The following is a 20,502-nucleotide window of genomic DNA, read 5'->3' as shown; positions in this document are numbered from 1 at the left end:
TTCTTATTCTCTCTCTTCAGGTACCCCTATGGATGCTGTTACTTTTAATTTTGTCCCATAGGCTCCTTAAATTATTATTATATCCCTGGTTTCCTTTTCTTGCTATTCTGATTGCATGGCCTTGGCTTCTCTATTCTCTATATCGGTGGTTTGATCCTCTTCTTTATCCACTCTGTTGATTTCCTCTAATCTGTTCATCTCAGATAATGTATTCTTCATTTCTTACGGATTCCCTTTTATAATTTTATGGTATGGTTTTTTAAATCTCTTTTTTGAAATTCTCACTGAATTCATCTACCCTTCCCATAAGTTCATTGAGCATCTTTATAACCAGTGTTTTGCACATCTGTTACTGCTTGACTTCATTATTTCTAGATCTGTGCTCTGTTCTCTCATATGATTCTCTCATATGGTTTCTGCTTCTTTGTCTTCCCATTTGGCTGCCTTTCTGTATGTTTCTATGTACTAAGCAATGATTAGTGTGGATTTATGAAGTAGGTGTCCAGTGGCACAATCCTAAGAGGGGTTCAACCGTAGGCCAAACTTAGCCCAATCCTCTACCCTTCCAGGGCCACCTGTTAAGATTCAGCAAGCAATCCACAGATGCTGTACTTATAGTTGCCTCAAAAGGCCATACCAGAAGCCGAGGCCAGCTGGCTCCAGTGTGAGTCTAGGCACTGCTCAGCAAGAAGCACCTGACTTGCTGAGGACACACCTGGATGTGGCTTGGGTGGAGCCGGGAGTTGGAGGAGGCAGAGTTTCAGAGAATCCTCTGGGCAGAGCAACCTCTGTTATCCAGTTTGATGATGTCTCTGCTATGGCAGTGCTGGGTCTGCGCACTGGGAGGGAGAAGGGCTCAAAAGAGGAACAATGGATACAGCCAGTGCTGGGGGACTGGAGGATAGGCCTTGCTGTGGGCCTCACTCTGATAACTCAGTGTCATCCTGTAAGTCCCTGTGCAGCCAAACCAGCACCAGGGCTCAGAGTGAGCAGGTCCATCACCGCAGAAGTCTACTCATGGAAGCGATCCCTTTAAGAGGCATCTGCCGCTGCCACTTCCACAGCCTCCTTCCCACTCAGCTGCTGGGGCCAGGTATCCTCGCATCCTCGCCCGGTCCTACCTTTTGTCACTGCAGTGTGATTTCTTAGATTTCTCCCTAGTTGTATGGCTTGTTCATCTAGATCCCAGGTGATTTTTCCTTACTATTTGCTCCTTGTGTGTGTCACAACTTTGATTTGGTTGCCAGAGGGATGAACAGAGCCTCTATCATCTACATCATTTTTTCCCCTCCATCCATTTAGAATAATTCTTGATAGGTGTGTGCTTAATGCCATTTTGTTTATTGTTTTCTGGCTGTTTTGTAGTTCCTCTCTGTTCTTTTCTATTCTTAGCTCTCTTCCTTTGTGGTTTGATGATTTTCTACAGTGGTATGCTTTTATTCCTTTTTCTTTATCTTTTGTATATTTACTATAAGTTTTGCTTGTGGTTACCATGAGAGGAAGCTTACATTTAACAACATATCTATAATAGTCTATTTTAAGGTGATAACAACATAAGTCTGATCCCATTGTAAAGCTCAATGTTATTACTCTCACCCTCTCCACACACATTTTATGTTTTTGATGTCATATTTTACATCTTTTCATCTTGTGTAGCCCTTCAACGATTATTGTAATCGTAGTTTTTTTTTTTTTTACTATTTTTGTCTTTTAACCTTCACACTAGCTTTATAAGTGATTAATCCAATACCTTTACTATGTATCTAACTTCCAGTGAGATTTAGTCTTTCACATATGTTCTTATTACTAACTAGTGCCCTTTCTTTTCAGCTTAAAGAAGTTCCTTTAACATTTCTTGTAAGGCCAGTTTAGTGGTGATGAATTCCTTTACCTTGTGCTAGTCTGGAAAAATGTTTCTCTCTCCTTCACTTCTGAATGATCACTTGGGGAAAGTATCCTTGGTTGGAAGTTTTATTTTTTCATCACTTTGAATATATCATGCCATCCCTTCTAACCTTCAAAGTTTCTCCTGAAAGATCTGCTCATCATCTTATGGGGGTTCCCTTGTACATAAGAAGTTGTTTTTCTCTTGTTTCTAATGTTCTCTCCTTATCTTCAACTTTTGACATTTTAATTATAATGTGTCTTGGTATGGATCTCTTTGGGTTTCTCTTTTTTGGAACTCTCTGGTATTCCTGGATCTGGATGTCTGTTTCCTTCTTCCAGGTTAGGAAAGTTTTCAGTGTTTATTTCTTCAAATAATATTTCTGCCCCCTTTTCTTTCTTTTCTCATCTGGGAGCCCTATGATTCAAATCTTAGGCTATTTAATGTTTTCCTGTAATTCCCTTAAACTATCTTCACTTTTTTTTTTCATTCTTTTTTTCTTTTTGCTGCTCTAATTGGGTCATTTTCACTGTCTTGTCTTCAAGTTGATTGATCCTTTCTTTTTATTCATCTAGGAAAGACTGGGGCACAATCTCACTGTAAACCTCACCCCTGGCATGGCAACCCACAACAGAGAGGCAACTCAAAACCCAGAGCTTCTCTTTGAAGAGCAAAGCGTTCAAACTCCATGTCGAGCATTCCAACTTTTAAGACATTCACTTAAGATATGAGCCCCCAATACATCTAACTTTGAAAACAATGGGCCTTGCATCCTGAGACCTACAAGACTGAAGCAATTTGAGAAATTGCTCTTAAAAGTGTCATACACTCAGACTCACATGCCCCAGGGCCCAGCTCGGAGGCAGCCGATCATACTCAGATTTAAAGTGAAGGAACTGCTTATATTAAAGCTGTGGCCTGAGGAACAGGCATCTAATTTAACACACACATGTAGGAGCCTGCTGGAAGACTCTCCGGGGATGGAGACTGGCAGGTACTTTCTCCTGTTGTCATGCTCCAGAGCACCAGTATCTCCCAGAACAGAGCTTTTATACACATCTGGTACCATGATTGTTGTGGCTGCTTCCTAAGGGACACCTCTTGTTGCTTGGCACTGGAGACCAGAAGAGCTTATGTTCCTAGTCCCATGGACTTTAATAATTGGTGTCACCCAGAAAGGAGCTTATGTTATACTCTTAGCTGGCACCCCAAATTTTATGAATACTGCCAAAGGACACCTCTACATTGCCTGGCTGTGGTGGCCAGTGGGCCTTTGCTTGGGGGTCCAAAGGAGAAAGAGTTCTTAAACAGCTACCTCGGCAAGAGGCAACAGACCCTGGAGCTCAGTCTTTCTGTGAAGGAGGCTTATTGCCTAATCATCATGACTGAGGCCTGAGGGGCAGACTTCTAATTAAGCATGCATCTAGGGGCTGACTGTAATCCTTTTCAGAGATCTCAGAGGGCTGGCACTACCTCCGCATGTACCTTCTGACATGCTCCAGAGTGCCAGTGTCTCCTGAAGGGGAGCTTTATATGTTTCTGATACACTGTATTTTGCAGCTGCTGCCTAGGGAACAGCCCTTGATTGCCTAGATTTGGTGGCCAGGGTGTCTTTCATTCCTGGGTCCCATGGGACCATGACAATTGGAAGGACAGTTCTTGGCGAGCTGCCACCTCCAGGGCATTGCACAGACAGTGGACTGAAGCACACCCCCAGTCTTTCTGTGAGGGAGGCCTCTTTGCTTGTCCTGGATCTTTGGCCTGAGGGGTAGGTTTCAGGTTTGGCACACATTTAGTGACCCGTGGAGCTGCTCTCAAGGAACATAGGCTGTGGATGCCATCTTGGCACTTTCCTTCTGTCATGCTCCAGCCCACTAGTATCACCTAGAAAAGAGCTTATACACTCATCTGCAGCCCTGAATTTTGCAGCTGTAACCTAGGGGATACCTCCAGATCACCTGGCTCTGGTAGCCAGTAGGGCTTACACTTGTAGTCCCACAAGACTATATATATTTGCATGCTATGATCCTCCCCTTTAGGACATTGATAGGTCTTGGCATACCCTCAACTATAGGGAGCTATTAAAAATATAATAAGACAAACACAAAGGTTTGAGAGACAACTAAGAGCTGAGGCAGGGCTGAATGACAAGGTTCATTTTCTACATGAGGCCACTCTTTCAAGACTGGGAGAGGTGGTTGGCTCATCTGCTGTATAGAAACCAACACAAAGTCAAACAAAATAAAGGAAACACAGAAATATGTTCAAAATGAAAAAAAAACAAAAAAAAAACAAAAAACAAAAACAAGATTAAACCTCAGGAAAAAAAACCTCAGTGAAATGGAGATAAGTAATTTACCAAGACTTTAAAGTAATAATCTTAAAGATGCTCACTGAACTGGGGAAAAGAATGGATGAACACAATGAGAATTTCAACAAAGAGAATATGAGCACCTATTATATATTGGTTTTAGTAGGTAGACTTCATCTGTACCCCCAAGAAGCTTGTATTCTAGTGGGAGAAAGGATAAGTAAATGTAACACCACGACTGTAGTAAGTGCTACAAAGGAAAGGTACATAGTGTTATGTACATAGTGTTATGTCAGCCTGAAACAAAGTGCTGACCTAGCCTGGGAGATGAGGATGGCCTTCCTGCAGAAGCAAGGACTGAGTTGAAATCAGAGGGATTAATGAGAGGCAGTCAGATAAAGAAGGCAAAGAAGAGAGGTCCAGCAGAGGGACTGGCATCGGCAGAGGCCCTGGTGGCGGGGGAGTATGGTGACTGTGAGGCTTGAAGGGGACTAGAGTGGTTGCTATGGAGAGCTCAGTAAGGAATATAGTAGGAAACATAACTAGATTTTCAGCAGGCCAGGTCACCGCAGAACTTTGTAGGCCAAGGAGTTAGTTCTTTATCTTCAGAGCAGTGGGTAGCCACTGATTAGTGAGATTAAAGGGTTAAAATCTTTTCCTCTTTTGCATGAGAATTATATCTTTGGTTAACTGTCTAGCTCTGTTTCCTTGGAAACAGACAAACATATGTCCACTATGTTACTAGGCAACGTTGCTATGATAAAAATGACCTGTGAGGAGGAGGCTAGAATAATCCATGTGGTAACAGATTAGAATTGGAGATATCAATATGAACTCATGCTTAAGTTAACATAGATGCAGATGATTACATATAGAAATATTTATAGATATGTATATTCACACAGGTTAGTATACACCCATATATTTCCTTTCTCTGTCAACCAAGACATCCTAGAAGCAATGATACTGAATAGCAATGAGCACACCTAGTGCCCAGATCTTGGTTTCTAATACTATTCTCCAATAAAAGGAACTAGGAAGAAATGGCTGATTCTAGGACTGGGGCAGGAAATATACAAGATGAGCCTGGAGCATCTTATATTGCCAGAAAGTAAGGAAGTGCTTAAATAAACAAACAAAATACACACACACACGCGTGCGCACGTGCACACACACACACACACACACACACAGGGAATGATGGGAGTACATCAAAGGACATAGGGGTCAACTGAAAGAGCTCCCAATGACCAAAGCTGGAAAATTTCGATCAACAAAATAAATAAAGAAATATTGGATTGTAACCTAAGTGTGATAAATGAAAAAATGGGGGAGGAAAGATAAATCTCTCATGCAGAAATCCAAATATGTAGATACACCAACCTCAAGGAGAGGGAACATAACTTCCCAGTTTTTAAGTGTGGTCTGAACATAGTGACTTTTGAGAGTATGAAAGAGTTGGGGAGGGGAGAAACATGACAAACCTGATTACTTCAGGCAGGTGATAAAGGTTAACATCAACAGTCAAATCATGTTGATAGTATATACCCTTGATATGATGTGATGAGAAGTCACTTTACCTCTGTGATTCTCCTCTCAAAACCCATAACCCTAGTCTAGCCATGAGGTAATCTTAAGACAAATCCCAATTGAGGGATATTTTATAAAATACCTGACCAGTACACCTCAAAACTATCAAGGACATCGAAAACAAGGAAAATCTGAGAAATAGTCACAGCTAAGACATGATGACTAAATGTAGCATAGTGTCCTCAATGGGATTTTGGGACAGAAAAATAACATTAAGTAAACACTAAAGGAATCTGAATAAAGTATGAATTTTAGCTAATAATGTATCAACATTGGTTTATTAATTGTAACAAATGTACCATACTGATATAAGGTCTTAATAATAGAGGAAACTGAATGTAGGGTATATGGGAACTCTCTGTACTCTTTTCCCAATTTTTCTGTAAATTTAAGGTTGTTCTAAAAATGTTGTTGTTGTTGTTGTTGTTGTTGTTTTAAAAAGAACCCTGATTGCATTTGGGTGGGAGGAATTATAAGTACCTGGTGGGAAATCACGCTTTGGGCTTCATGAGTATGGTGACTCATATAACTGGGCAGCTCCAAAGGTATTGGCTCCCATGGGACATGAAGCTTTTAAGCCAGGATGACTCCTGTACCCACCAAATAGGGATCTCATCACCTTGCACCTGTGCTGTACTGCTCTAATAGACAGCAGCAAGGACTCTCCCTGAAAGAAATGCTTGATGCTGACATTCTTTGCCATGCTAGCAAGCTGAAGTTCCTGTACTATATCCCACAGAGTAGGTCAATGCCAAGAGTAGCTTCGGGTCATCTGTTAAGTCTGAGTGTGTAGTTGAACCTAAGAAGACTCCTTGTGAATATTGCAGTGGATAATAAGCAGGAGAGAGATGTGATCAGATTTGCATTTTGAAAACATTCTTCCTCTGGCTGCTCCCAGGTGCAAGGGACAAGAGAGAAAGACAATTTGGGAGGTTTTTGTGGTTGTGCTGGCAGGGGATAGGTCCTCAGTCAATCCACTGCAGTTATTTATCTGTGATGTATGGGTCTGTGAGAGAGAGAATGGAGACCTCTTGTAGAATGTGAGAGCATCACTTAATCCAGAATTTTCCAAAGGGTAGTGGTACATAACATGATTTTAGGTGTTATATAGTTAAGTGTTTTGGGTATCACTGCATAAGAAACTACCCCAAAACTTAGCAGCTTAAAAGAAAACTCATAATTTATTTGCTCAGTTTTGCAGTTTGGGCTGAACTCAGTGAGGACAGGTCAATTCTGCTCTATTCTGCTCTTTTCCAAGTTAACAAACAGCTAGGAGGTGACTGGAAAAGCTCAGACTTGGCCATGTATCTGGAGTCTTGGTTCTCACTGTCAGCAGGGTTTTTCTATTCTCTTCCACACAGTCTCTCCAGTTGACTGTCTTGGGCTTCCTCACACAATGGTGGTCTCAAGGTAGTCAGAGTGTTTATGTGGCACTTGGCTTTCCCTAGGGTACAAAAGAAGAAGCTGTTGAAGCTTCTTAAAGCCAAGGGTTGAGCAGGCACAGGTCACTTCTGCTGCATTTTATTGCTTTAGTGTAAGTCACAGGCCAGTCCAGATTCAAGAGGAAGGGTCTACATAAGGGTATGAATACGGAGAGGTATGGATCACTAGGAGCAGTAACAGTCCACCACCATCTATGCCATATCTGTATCTATATATACTTATATGAAATCATTTTAATGACTAGGCATTTATTTTTATGTATTTTAGGAAAACATAACTAGCTCATGAAACTAAAGATACCATAGATAATATTACTTAGAGTGAGGACAGAAAAAAATATGTCAGTGTAAAGTTGGGGCACCATATAATCTCCTCCAGTATTCATGCTCCCTTTTCTCTACTGGGGTAGAATCCTTGATCAATAGCTAGCACAGTGCACTCAAAATAAGGATTCCATTTCCCTCCTTTGCAGTTAGATATTACCAAGTAGACAATAAGCTATTGTACTATCAGAGGAGGTGGTGTGGGAAAAATATATTAAGTGCTCTTTTTAAAAAGGAGGCTGTGCTCTCTTTGTCCCCTTTTGTTGTTCTTGTTGCCAGGATGCAGACCTGATGGGTGGAGCTGGAGCAGCCATCTTGGATCATGAGGTGGAAGCATATTAGGATGGGGGAGCAACAAAATTGAAAGAATCTGGATCCCAGCTGACCATGGAAACACCAGCCTAGGATAGTTTCCCATACTTTTATTTGTTAGAGAAGTAAGCTCCTAGCTTGTATAAGCTACTATTACTTTAGATTTTCTGTCATGCAGAAAAAAAACTATTCCTACCTAACATGATCAGTTTAAAGACAAATATAAGTAAATCAAAGCAAAGTTGGTACATAAAAATTGAGAAGGAGATATTTGAGTAGCTGAAGTTTGAAAAATATAGATTTAATCTGACCTCATATGTTCTAGGTGAGAAAACTGAAAAAAGTCTACAGTGTGTCCAGGAGGATGATATGAGAGAATAACTCAGATAAGATTGAGATTTCACTAGATGAAGAAAGGGGAAGAAAGGAAAAGTATTCACAAGAGAGGAAACAGCACTTTACAGGCTCAGAAATGAAGTAATAGTAATAAATTACTCGTATGTTTCCTTCGGTTGACAAACACTTATATAGGCCTCTCTATATGCCAGACACTGTTCTAAGTGCTTTACAAATATTAACTCAATCATTTTAACTGCCTTATCACATAGGTGCTATTATTATCCCCATTTCATGATGAAGAATTGGAGGCATAGAGTGGTCAACAAATTGCCTAAGGTCACACAGCTGGTATACCATAGATCCAGGATTCAAATTTAGACCCCAACTCAGTCCTCATAACCACTATGCTGGGTTCCATCATAATTTTCAAAGCACATGCAAAATTCCTATTTGTTTATATTATCCCCAATTTTACATTTGGGAAAATTGAGTGCCAAAGAGTGAAGAGATCAGCCATATCTGAGGGTCAGTAGAAGTACAACTCAAACCAAGGGCCTCAGACTTCCAGATTGATTTTTGGGATCTCAGATAGACAACAGACCTGGAGTCCCAGGGCTGATCAGCCACATGCCTCCTCTCTCCTACCTCATTCAGTTTCATCTGCCTCTGGGCACCTTGTCGAATCTGGTGTCTGGGTTTGTTCACTTTTTTTATGTTTACCCTGTGGCACCAGCCTTGCTCATTTGGTTTTCCTAGAGCTCTGATGCTTTTATGGAGCAACTCTGATACTGTCGTAATGGGACTGGTTCAGGGATTTAAGGAAATGCATTGGTGGACATGTCCAGGCCTTGGAAGGTGTGACCACACACACACACACATGCCTACATGCACACACACCTTTAGCCACCTGGTTGGCATTCTCTTCTTCTCCATCTGGTCTATCTGAAGCTCTCAGCTGTGAGGAATGGAAAACCGGGGTGCTGAGATCTCTCCCTGCCCTGGAAAGAGAAAGAAGGGAAATCGAGGTCCCCATTCCTAGCCTCTGTAAGAGCAAGTGCCTCCTCCTTGCAGCTCTGTGAGGGCAGGGGCCTTGTCTTCTCTCATCTATGTGCCCTTATCCCCAGGCCAGGAGGGCCTGGTGCACTGGTGGCTCTGGGTTAGCTGGATTTATAGCCATTCCCTTGGGAGAGGATGGGCCAGGAAGAGAAGAGAAGGAGGAGCCTTGATGGAACACCTCCTGTGGTCTGGTCTCTGTTCTGGGCTTCATGTGGGTTATCTTACCCGGTCCCACCCACTTACCCCAACTCCGACAGCTTGGGAACTTGGAGCTCATCCACATGGGGAGGGAATTGGGGCTCAAATCAATTACTCAACTTGCCTCAGAGTCACACCCAAGGCTAGTTGAGGCCAAGGGACACTCTTCCCACTATTCTATTCTGTTTTACCAGAGTCTCTACCACCTTGTCAGGTCAGAGGCTATGCTTTCCTGACTTGAGGACATTGGACTTTTCCAAAATAGTACACAGATACTGGTTCCTGAGATAGTACACAGATACTGGGTCCTGAGATCTCTGAGGACACAGGTACAAGAGAGATGATTGTATTACTGGTCTTGCTTGTCTGGACCAAAGGGCCACAGAAGGAGAGACAGTGTTGGGGCCTCCAAGACAACTACACTCCACTTTTGTGTTCCCTCTGGTTTGTGTGATGGCATGTGCTCGTGTGGCAGGAAGGGAGTGTAGGATGGTTTGAGGGCTCTCACATGTGGAAGCTGCTTTATGCTAAACATCCACCTGATTTATATTTTACTAAGTAGGGATGAGGGCTAAGGTGCCCAAGAGAGGAGAGGGGACAGCCATAAGGGTGGTAGGGGCCTGTACTAGGAGTCAGACATGGAAACAGAGCTAAATGACATCTCTGAGCCCACTTGCCTCACCCGGGAGATGTGGATAACTCTGCTCATGTGCCTCAGGACAGATCACCTACTACTCTTGCATCTTGGATTCCCTGTCTGCCCTGTGAGCATCACAGAAGTTCTCTCTCTAGAATGGACTTCACAGAGCTGTTGTGAGGAGCAGATCAAGTTACAAACAAGAAAAGACTTGGAAGAGAATAAAATATACGGGTGAAAAATTATAGAAAGGGCCTGAGTAGGGGAAGTCAATGGAAATGACCTGCTACTAGCTCTGCTGCTATAGTTTTAGGACATTGGTTTGACTCCTGCATTAAAGGGAATGAAAATAATAGTGTTTTCAATAAAACAGAACTTATTTCTCTCTTACAGAAAGGTATACTTTGCAGTTAAGCCTGGCATGGTGGCTTCACCAGTCACAAGAGACCTGAGTTGCTTTTATCTTGTTGCTCTATCATCTTCCACTTTGTGGTCTAAGTGGCTGCTTCACCTCCAGCCATAATAGCTATATTCTAGTCAGCAAGAGGACAAGGCAGGAACCCTCCTTCTCCTTTCAAGGACACAACCCAGAAATTGCACAAATCACTTCCATTTATATCCCATTGGCCAGACTTTGTCACATGACCACACTCATCTGTGAGGGAGTCTGGGAATGTAATCTTTTGCCACATGTGACTAGAAGAAGGGACAGTGAAGGGCAACCTGCCATTTTTGCCACAGTTGCTGACTTGCCTAGACAACTCACATCTCCATTTGAGCCATGGTTTCTTCATTCACAAATTTACTCCTTTCTTTCATGTATTCATTCTACATATATATGTGCCAGTCTTGTGGTATAAAGTATAATTTTTGAACCACATGATTGCTAGGAGTCAGACATGGAAGCAGAGCTAAATGACATCTCTGAGTCCACTTGCCCCACCTGGGAGATCCTCCTAATAACTGGACCATAAGTTCCCCAAGGTCAGGCATGAGGTCTTTCTTGCTCACCGCTGTACCCCCCATCATTCAGTGCAGGGTCTGATGCATGGAAGCCATATTATTAGCTGCCCATGGATGATGAATGGATGGCCATTCTGGCTTTGTATTTGGTGAGGACATTTTTCCTCACTCAGAGTTTAAGTTCCTTCCCTTTCTAGGCCTCCTGACTCCATCTCCCCCTATCCCCACATGCCAAGCATTTCTGAATCTATTACATAAATTGTGCTATGAGCCAGAATCCTAACAGTGGGATTAAAAATAAATGAAAGTGCATCAAACAAGTTAACCACAAGAAATGGCTTTTCAGGGCAGTTAGGTATGAGCACTGGAGGCCAAGGACAGAGCACCAGACTAATTGTCAGGCATTCCTATCAACACCACAACTGTATTGGGCAGAAAACCCACTGGACTTGCCCAGGAGGGTGGCAGATGTCCTAGCTTGGGCCCCTGGTTGGCCCCCCATCACTGTAAGACAACAGACAACACCCTGCATACATGTCAGAGAAAACAAGTTCTAATTCCAGCCCCATTATTTACTTGCTGGGGTGATCCTAAGAAAATCCATGCCACTTTAAGCCTTAGTTTCTTCATCTATAGAAAGGGGCTAATAATAGGATCTATCTGTAATCAACCATAAAATGCAGTTATCTGCAGATAACTTTGCCATTATCTGCAGATGACTGCATTTTATGGTAGCTACCTCATAGGCAGAGGTTCCTACACTTTCTCAGTTCACAGCTCCCTTAGCATCTCGGCAACATTTTCGCAGTGTGCTAGGCACAAATAACACCTAATCGTTGTTTGTTAAGCAATTAAGTTCAAACAATAATCGTAGTTTGCACAGTACCCGACAGATGTTACTGTGTTTTCCTCAAAATTAAAAAAATATTTTGCAGTACTTCTGTGAGATTTCTGCCATGCTTCAGGGTGCCTTGGCACATGGTTTGGGAACTGCAATCATAGGTTTTGAGGATGAAATGAAGTATGTATGTCAAAGGCTTAGCGTGATACCTGGTCTAGATTCTTCAAGTCTCTAGTTCTTACTGGGTCTCTTGTCACTGCCACCCAGCAATCCTTCTTATCGCCAGCTCCTGCCACCTGGTGATTTCTGTTTGCTTCCTTCTCTCTGGGCCCCTCCAGGCCTGTGGCCCCATTTCTGAACTAATTTCCTTCCTGGTGTAGAATTAGTCCCACTTCTTCACCCTTCCCCAACTCCACACACGATGTGACCTCTTCCTAGGTAGAGTGTACATCCCTGACCCTTTTTAACTTTGAGCTTGGCCTGTGACTCTGCCTAATGATATGTGGTAAAAGCGACAGTGTGGCAAGAGGCCCTGCATGGTTTCACTTGCTCTTGTATCCTTTGCCATTGCAAGGAGAAGAACACATTCCAGTAGCCCAGTGATTCCAGGAAGAGGACAAGAGACCCATGAAGCAGGCTCACATGTGCAAATCCGAAGTCTAATGTAGACCATCCCCACCAACCCACAAACTAAAAGCAAAAGCAAGTGATTGTTGTTTGAAGGTAAGGCGTTTGGGAGGTTTATTATACAGCGTCTTTATGACAACCCCTGTATCTGTGGCAAATTTACATTCTCCAAGAGATCTGATCGGATCATTTGGTCACCACTAGATGAATATAATTCCTTTCCTCCTTATCACCCATAAGCCAAGGATCTCCTTCCTCTCTAGTCTGTAGATGGTTGCCTTGGGCTGAGGCACTCATCTCTGATCCAGGCAGTTGTCCCATAATTATAGGTTCATGTGACACAAAGCCTGGTTACCTGTCCAGAAGAAATCATTTCTGGCCCCTGCGTTCAGAAGGGGTATGAATGTGGCAAACAAGAATTTCTCAGGTCCTCTCTGGTTCCAAAGGGTAACAGCTCAATAAGGTGAAATTGCACATAAAATTTTCTCATATGTGGCAGTCAGAAGGCACCTCAGGCTGTAAAAACCCTAGTGTACAAGAAATGTGACATTTCTTACAACTTAATGCAGTAACTCTTTTGAATTTTGTTATGCCTAAGATGGGAAGGATGAGGTCTAAGTTCACATAGAAAATTTGGTAGAGCTGGGTTAGAACCCAGGTGTCCTGGCTTCCTATCCAACACCCCTTTTCCTGCCCAGTTCATCTCATACTTGGAATGAGCCCCAGGTCCCACCACTGAGCAGTAGAGCCCCTTATCCAGCCTCCCTAACCATATGGGTTGTGCTTCCATATTCCACCGAGTGCCCACTGCTTGGAAGGATTCTACATTTTCCTCCTACTGAGTCCAATCTGCCTCCCTATGTCCACCCACTGCCCTAGCTCTATATTACAGAGCTCCACTAAATGTATATTCTTTTTTCTTTAATTTATAAGCAGTTGCTGTAATTTTTACTTCTATAAATTTTATTTAGTTCTCTTGCAAATCTGCCTTTTGTTGGAGTATAGTTGATATACAACACTACGTTAGTTTCAGGCATACAATGTAATGATTTGATATTTGTAATTATTGCACAATGATCACCACAGTAAGTCTAGTTAATATGCATCTCCATACATAGTTACAGAATATTTTTTATTATGATGCGAACTTTTAAGAGTTACTCTCTTAGCAACATTTAAATATGCAATACGGTATTATTAACTATAGTCACCATGCTGTACATTACATGCTCATGACTTATTTATTTTATAACTGGGTGTTTGTATCTTTTTACTCCACCCATTTTGGCTACTCCCCACCTCTGGCAACCATGAGTCTGTCATATCTGCCTTTTTTAATAGTGTCTTTTTTTCTTATATATTTGATTCCTTCTTATATGGCTTTAATTCTTTTCCGAATACTTTTTTTGTTGTCTTCATCTGAAGTTCTTAGAGGGAGAAGGGTCTGATCCTGCCTTTGATGGTATCTGCTGACTCTCACTTCCGGTGAATGGTTTCCTTGTGTGTCTTGTAATTTTGGATTGTAAATTCATCTTCAGGACAGTTTGGGTATCCTGGGTTGAGGCAGCCCCTCCAGAATGGGTTGAGTTTGTTTCGTGAGTCACCTCAGCTCTTTATCTGGGGCCACTATGTTAATTCTTGGTTTGGGGTTCCTACCTCATGTGGGTAGAATAAAAAAATTTAAAAACCTACATGAGAATAGGTCCTATTTATTTTCATCATATATTAATTTGATTATTGTTTGTTTCTTTCCATTATGATGCCAGCTCCAAGAAAGTGGGACATTTGTCTCTCTGATTTGGGGCTATATCCCCCATGCCTACAGCTGAACTTGGCAAATAGTAGGCACTTAATGTTTGTTGAAAAAAATTAAAGGACACCCACTTCGTAGTGTTATGAAAAATAAATGGTATGTCAGTTAGGACTGTGTTTGCCTAATTAAAAGTGGGATTTATTGTTAGTGATTCTGTGACTCCGTGATTTCAAATGCCTCTGCAATTTTCCTGGCCTTTGTCTTAGGGTTGCAAGATGGTTACTGTGGATCCAAGCATCACATCCACATCTGAAGCAGAAGGAAGGGGAAGAAAGTAGGAGTAAAGGGGGAGCATCACTGACATTTTTCCTTTTACCAGGTAGGTATAAGTTTTCCTAGAAGTCTAATAGCAAATTTCTATTTTGATCTCATTTGCTAGAAATGGGACACCTGGGCATCCCAGAAATAAGGAGACTTGGAGAGTGAGCATTTTCCTTTATCTAGACTCTATGGGTAGATGAGGAAGGGAGAGAGGAGATGGGATGCAGATGCAGTAGATGGTGTATTTGCTCTAAATGAGATTTTATTCATATATAAATTTATATACAAATATATTACATGTATGTGCATAAATGAGATTTTAAATATACATAATAGAATATATATATTTTTATAGAGAGAGATTTCGTGTAGAGAGATTATATATATGTGTGTATTTTATATATATATCTATCTCACTTAGAGCCCTCAGAAGGAGACACCTATTCTCGTAATAATTATTGTTCTTATTATTTAAAGCTTTACAGTGTCCGTGATCCTATTGGCATCAGATCTTGGATTCTGGAACCTGCAGGCACTGAGATACCAATATCCCAATGGTCTCCCTCCTGCCCTCCCTCTTTGTTCTATTCAGAGCACTGAAGCCCTTTAAAAAAAAAAAAACCTACATTTTCCAATGTGAGCCACTTTCTGCTCTCATTAACTCCATCCTTAGTGACTTGGCCAGACTGCTTACAACCTAAAGCAGGAGGGAGACTGAACAAGTCAAAGGGCTCTCAAGCCCTTTACCAGGTCAGCGTCAAGGTCTCACCAAGGACACGGAGATGAAAACAGCAGAAGAGCCAACCCCAAATCTTGGGCAGACTCTGGAGTGGCTGAGAAAGGAGCTGGTAAGGCTTTGCATTTCTTTTTACCTGATGCCTTTGCCCCATGTCTTCCAAGGTTTTCTGGGCCCCCCTCCCAGGTGCCCTATTGGCTGGGGCAGAGGCTGCACGCTGGGGTGTAGGCCCTGCAGGCACCCTGCTGGGACCAGCCACCATCTTAGGTACTGAGATAAGTAGGTCATGGCCTACATAAGAGGCTTTGGGTGCAGTGCTTGCCAGACTGGTTTTAGAATTGCACTGAGTCGTGCATATGTGCCCAGCTCTGCTGCTCTGTACCTTCCAGCAAGTGGTTTTACCTCTTTGAGCCTCAATTTCCTTATCATAAGACAGAGATAACAGTAGTACCAACACTGCAGGGGTTGCTGCAAGAATTCGGTGAGGAGATCGTATAATTCACGTAGTGTCTGCTTGGCGCATCTATGTTGGTCCTGACCCAGGTGGACCTGGAGTATAACCACTGTCTTGGCCTGGGTCCTCTAGAAAGCAGAGGCTCCCACAAAGATTGGGGTATTAATGATTTATTTGAAGATACAAGCCCAGAGTAGTGAGAGTGAGGGAAAAAGAGAGTGGAGGCAAAAGCCAGTGCTATGCCAGGCAATGCATTGTATTACCAAGCTGACTGCCACTTCCGAAGGAGCCTTAAGGAGGCTCAGCGGTTCTCTCAGCATCTGGTTTATCTCTGTGCAGGATTTCTCTGCGGGGTCGTTGAAGGAGGATCTGCACCCTGAGGGAGAGAGAAGAGGAAATATATTTGCCCTGCTCACTCCTGTCTCCCATTTTCTGTTGGTAAAGGTCCACCCTAGGGGGCACTAACTCTCCTGAACTGAACTACCTCTCCTGAGTTGTTTCTTGGTCTCTGGGTGGCTGCTCAGGATGCCAGGCATTATGCCTCTCCTTGTGGTGTTTTCTCCAAGTTCCAAAATAGAGGAGTGCCACAAAGTGTGTGGGGACATCAGCCGAGAGCAAGAAGGGGGTGGTTCAGGGAATCTCAGAAGGTACCCGAGGTTTATATCCCCAATACCCCAGATTCTCCTGGGGAAGGACAGACAGGATTGTTCAAAATGACCTTTCTGGGTTTCCAGGCAACAGATCAGCTGGAACTCAACCCCATCTTCACCCAGGTGGGAGGGGCTGACCCAGTACTGCTTCTCTTGAGGCCGGGGGCTCTAGCAGCAGGAACTTCAGTTTCTTATAGTCCTCAGAGGTCCAGAAGCTGGGCAGCAGGTCTTTCCCATGTTCCCCTAAATACTGGGTGCCCATGCTGAGACTGCTTGGTTCCTAAACCCAAAGTACCAGTTTTCACCTGATAAAGTACCTCTCTCTCACCCCATAAAGAGGGGGAACAAGGCAGGGCAGGGGCGAGTCCACCTAAGGCACAGCCTGTCAGGCCCAGGGACCTCCCTGCATGTGATGCCAAGAGAGGGATCCTTAAGTCTCCTCTTGCTGATCCCTGACTTGTGAACTTCCTAGAGAAGCCTGTTTTTGTTTGTTTGTTTGTTTTGTTATTTGTTTTTGTTTTTTAACCTCTATCACATAGAATTTACATGATTCTACCAGGGCCCCTCTGGAGCCCAGCCAAGAAGTCCTTGCAGGGAAGGACCAGCACTGGATAGTCACTTCATGCAGCAGAAGGAAAAATTCAGTAACCTCAGTGACTAACATGGACCGAAGTCCAGTGCTCTCTCTCCTTCCCTGGGATCATGTAAGCCCCAAAGTCCTGGTGGGATCTAAAAGAGGGAAGGAGCTGCTGCTGTCTAGTGACAAGGCAAACCAGCCTGACGACTAAGTGGCATTAATGCAGAAGGACAGAACTACGCACCGCAAAGCTTGAGCAAACTGAGCCGTGAGCCAACTTTACCACAGGACCTCTCACCTTATGAGACGGGACACTTCCCTACTGTTGAAGCCAGTTTGGCCAGGGGCCCACCCTCAAAGCCAAAGGCACTGAGGCCACCACCTCCCTTAACACTGCTTCCAAGCCTCATTGCCTTCTCACATATACCCAGCAGAGCTGGTGCTAAAGACTGGACAGAAAAAATGAAACATGTGGGAGGAAAACCCTAAAATTGAGAAAACAGATTTAATGTTTTCCCAGGAGTTAGGAAGGTATGGCTCTGCTACCACTTGAGGTGCAGCCTAAGGAATCTCACTGTTCTCAGGTGGTGATCTGACTTTTACCTTCAAGTTTCCTCTTTCTAGCTATCTGCTTTCTTGGTGGTATTACTGTTGCTGGAATGGAGGAAATGAGCTTTATCTTCTCATTTGTAAAATAAATGAAAATAAAAATACTATTTTTAATGGAGAAATAATGATCTCTTGGAGGGAGGGAGGGAAGGAGGGAGGGAGGAAGGGTGAGAGAGAGACAGACAGGCAGAGACGGAGACAGAGAGAGGCAGAGACAGAAAGGAGGGTCAGAGACAGAGAGAGAAACAGAGAGAGACAGATTAAGAGTTCATGTATCTAATCGTCTGTGCCTCAGGTAGCTTCAGAAGGGAAATCCATTCCCAGTGGTCACCTCTTGGGGAGGAGACTGAGCTGTCCAATAGAACAAGGTGAAGTGGGGGAGTCTTTACACTATATGCCTTTTTGTAGCTTTAAAATTTTATATCATGTGTAAGAATTCCCCGATAACCGATAGAAAAGGAACCGGTGACCCAGAGCAGTTGAGTGATGGGTCCAGGAACACATGGTGGATGAGGACAGAAGTGCACCCAGAGACTTCCTAACTCCCATTCCAGTGCTCTAAGTTTAACATCTTAAAAGAGAAAGCATAAAAGAGAAAATATGTGGGGAAAACCAGCCCTAACGGGAAATGAGAGGAGAGGGGACTGGTGAGTGGGGATGGTAGAGAATCTCAAAGTAGCAATTCTCAAACTTTTGGGTCTTAGAACCTCTTCGTGTTCTTAAAAATTATTAGAGACATCAAAAAATTCTTTTTAATGTGAGTTATAGATATCAGTATTGACAGAATTAGAAACCAAAACTGAAATTTTTAGCATTTGTTCATGCATGCTAAAAATAACAATAGTAAACTCATGACATGTTAATAAAATATTTTATTTAAAATAAATGCTAAACTATATTTTTCAAAGAAAATATCTAATGAAGAGTGGCACTGTTTTCCATAGTTGCAAATTTCTTTAGTGTCTTCCTTAACAAAATACAGCTGGAATCTCATCTCTGCTTCTGCGTTCAGTGGCATATCATGCCATATAGCTTCCAGAAAACTCCACTGTATACTCATAAGATATGAAAAATGAAAAAGGGCAATAGTATCTTACAGTGTTGTAATGAAAGTAGCTTTGACCTTGCTGATCTCCTGAAAGGGCTTTTGGGACCCAGGGGTTCCCTGGACCTTATGCTGAGAATCAGTTTTCCAAAGGGCTCCTGCCTGCCTACAGGGTGTATTCTACTTTAATATGAAGTCACTCTCTTCTTAATTCCTATAAAATAATTTTTACAGTGACGATTAAAGCATATAGTGGAGTTAATATCGATGATGGTGATGATAAATATAATCATAGACCTTGGTAGCTCAGAATGTCATATTTTAGAGTGGAGGCTAATTCATTCAGTCCTCATAAGAGCCTTGAAAGGTAAGTAATTTGCTTTTCATTTTGCAAATGAAGAAACTGAGGCATTGGAGGACACAGCTTCTGCGAAATTGTAGGCTTATCTTCTATGAGACAGTGATGGGATAGGGCTTTCTGGGGAATGTCCAGTGCTCTGTCCACCTCCCCAAAGACTTATTCTCTTTCCTAGGCTGAGATGCAGGTCCAAGACCAGAGGCTCCTGCTCACGCTGAAGCATCTTCACAGTGTCCTGGAGGATCTGCGTGCTGAGAGTGCCCAATGGGAGGATGCCAGGTCCAGCGGAGGGACATCCCCCATCAGAGCTCGAGCAGGCTCTGAAGGCAGGAGCTGCCAGCCCATATCATCCAGGCGGCTGACCCATCTCCTCCAAAGGGTAGATAGCAGACGAAGCTCCCTCCCGTAAATGGCTAGAGATGATCCTGGGCTTGGACCCTTTCACCACTAGTCCAAGCTTTGTGATGTTGTTAAGGGAGAGCACTGAAATGGGAGTTAGGAAATCTCTGGGTACACCTCTGCCCTTATCCACTATGTGTCCCCGGACCCATCACTTAACTTCTCTGGGTCACTGGTTCCTTTTCTATCAGTTATCAGTGCTTTTGTTTTGTTTTGTTGTTATTTTTTTTGTTGTTGTTTGATGAGGCGCAAATATAGTATTAGATGTGAAGACCCTCTGAAAACACAAACATATTACATGGCTTCTGGCAGGCACCATGACAGTAATCTTATCCTTGGGGATTTCTCACAGAGTGATTGTTAAAACAAAGAAAGAGCTGATGTGTGCCATGGTGAAAAACAGAACACTGTGATGGTTGTTTTCTGTCTTCCCAGCAGGCCTTCATGTTCCCCTTTATCTGAAAGCAACAAACCCTGTCACTACCCTGGCCTTAGGGATGGGCATGTGATCAAGCCCGCCCAATTATAATCCATGGTCACCCTAACAACAGGGTTGGCCCAGGGTATGGGCATGTGACTCCACACAGCCAATCACAGCCCTTCTCTGGGATTGCTAGCTGGATTTTTGTTCTACTGTTGTTGCAAAATGGGGCTGCCAGTGGCCATGTTCCCTGCCAGGTGAGGAAGACCTGTCTGCACTAGGAAAGAAAAAAGCTAATCTTCAAAGAGAAGTAGAGAAAGAAAGAGAGATAGGCCAAGAATAAGTCCCTGGTTTCAAGCCCTCGTTCTATGAGTTACTCCTGCATTCTTTCCAGTGACTGAAACCAGTAAATTCCACCACCACCACACACACCAATTTGTTTTTGCTTAAGCTGATTTGAGTAGGGTTTCCCTCATTTGCAACCAAAGAGGTCCTGAAGAATACAATCCAGATGTTCAAAGACGCAAAGGAGGGAAATAATGAAGAAAACAGCATTTCATTCATTTGGGGTTGGCAATAACAACCCTGTAAAAGCAAGCAGCAAGGTTTATGATGTGGCAGAAAACTCAGTTGTATGGGGTGCTGAAGTCATAA

General features: G+C 43.0%; 1 protein-coding gene across 1 annotated transcript in view; it reads left to right on the top strand.

Moving 5' to 3' along the window:
• Positions 1-19,437, top strand: part of CUNH20orf202 (chromosome unknown C20orf202 homolog) — a 26,679-nt gene extending 7,242 nt beyond the window's left edge. The window contains 3 exon segments of the mRNA XM_006922022.1: positions 15,273-15,371; positions 15,374-15,447; positions 19,204-19,437. Of these exon segments, the coding sequence (XP_006922084.1) occupies positions 15,273-15,371; positions 15,374-15,447; positions 19,204-19,437 (407 nt within the window).
• The last annotated feature ends 1,065 nt before the right edge of the window (positions 19,438-20,502 follow it).

The sequence above is a fragment of the Pteropus alecto genome, unplaced genomic scaffold (genome assembly GCF_000325575.1).
Source record: "Pteropus alecto unplaced genomic scaffold, ASM32557v1 scaffold45, whole genome shotgun sequence".
Lineage (NCBI taxonomy): Eukaryota > Metazoa > Chordata > Mammalia > Chiroptera > Pteropodidae > Pteropus > Pteropus alecto.
Note: the sequence above shows the minus strand (reverse complement) of the source record. Positions and strands in the feature narration are given on the sequence as shown.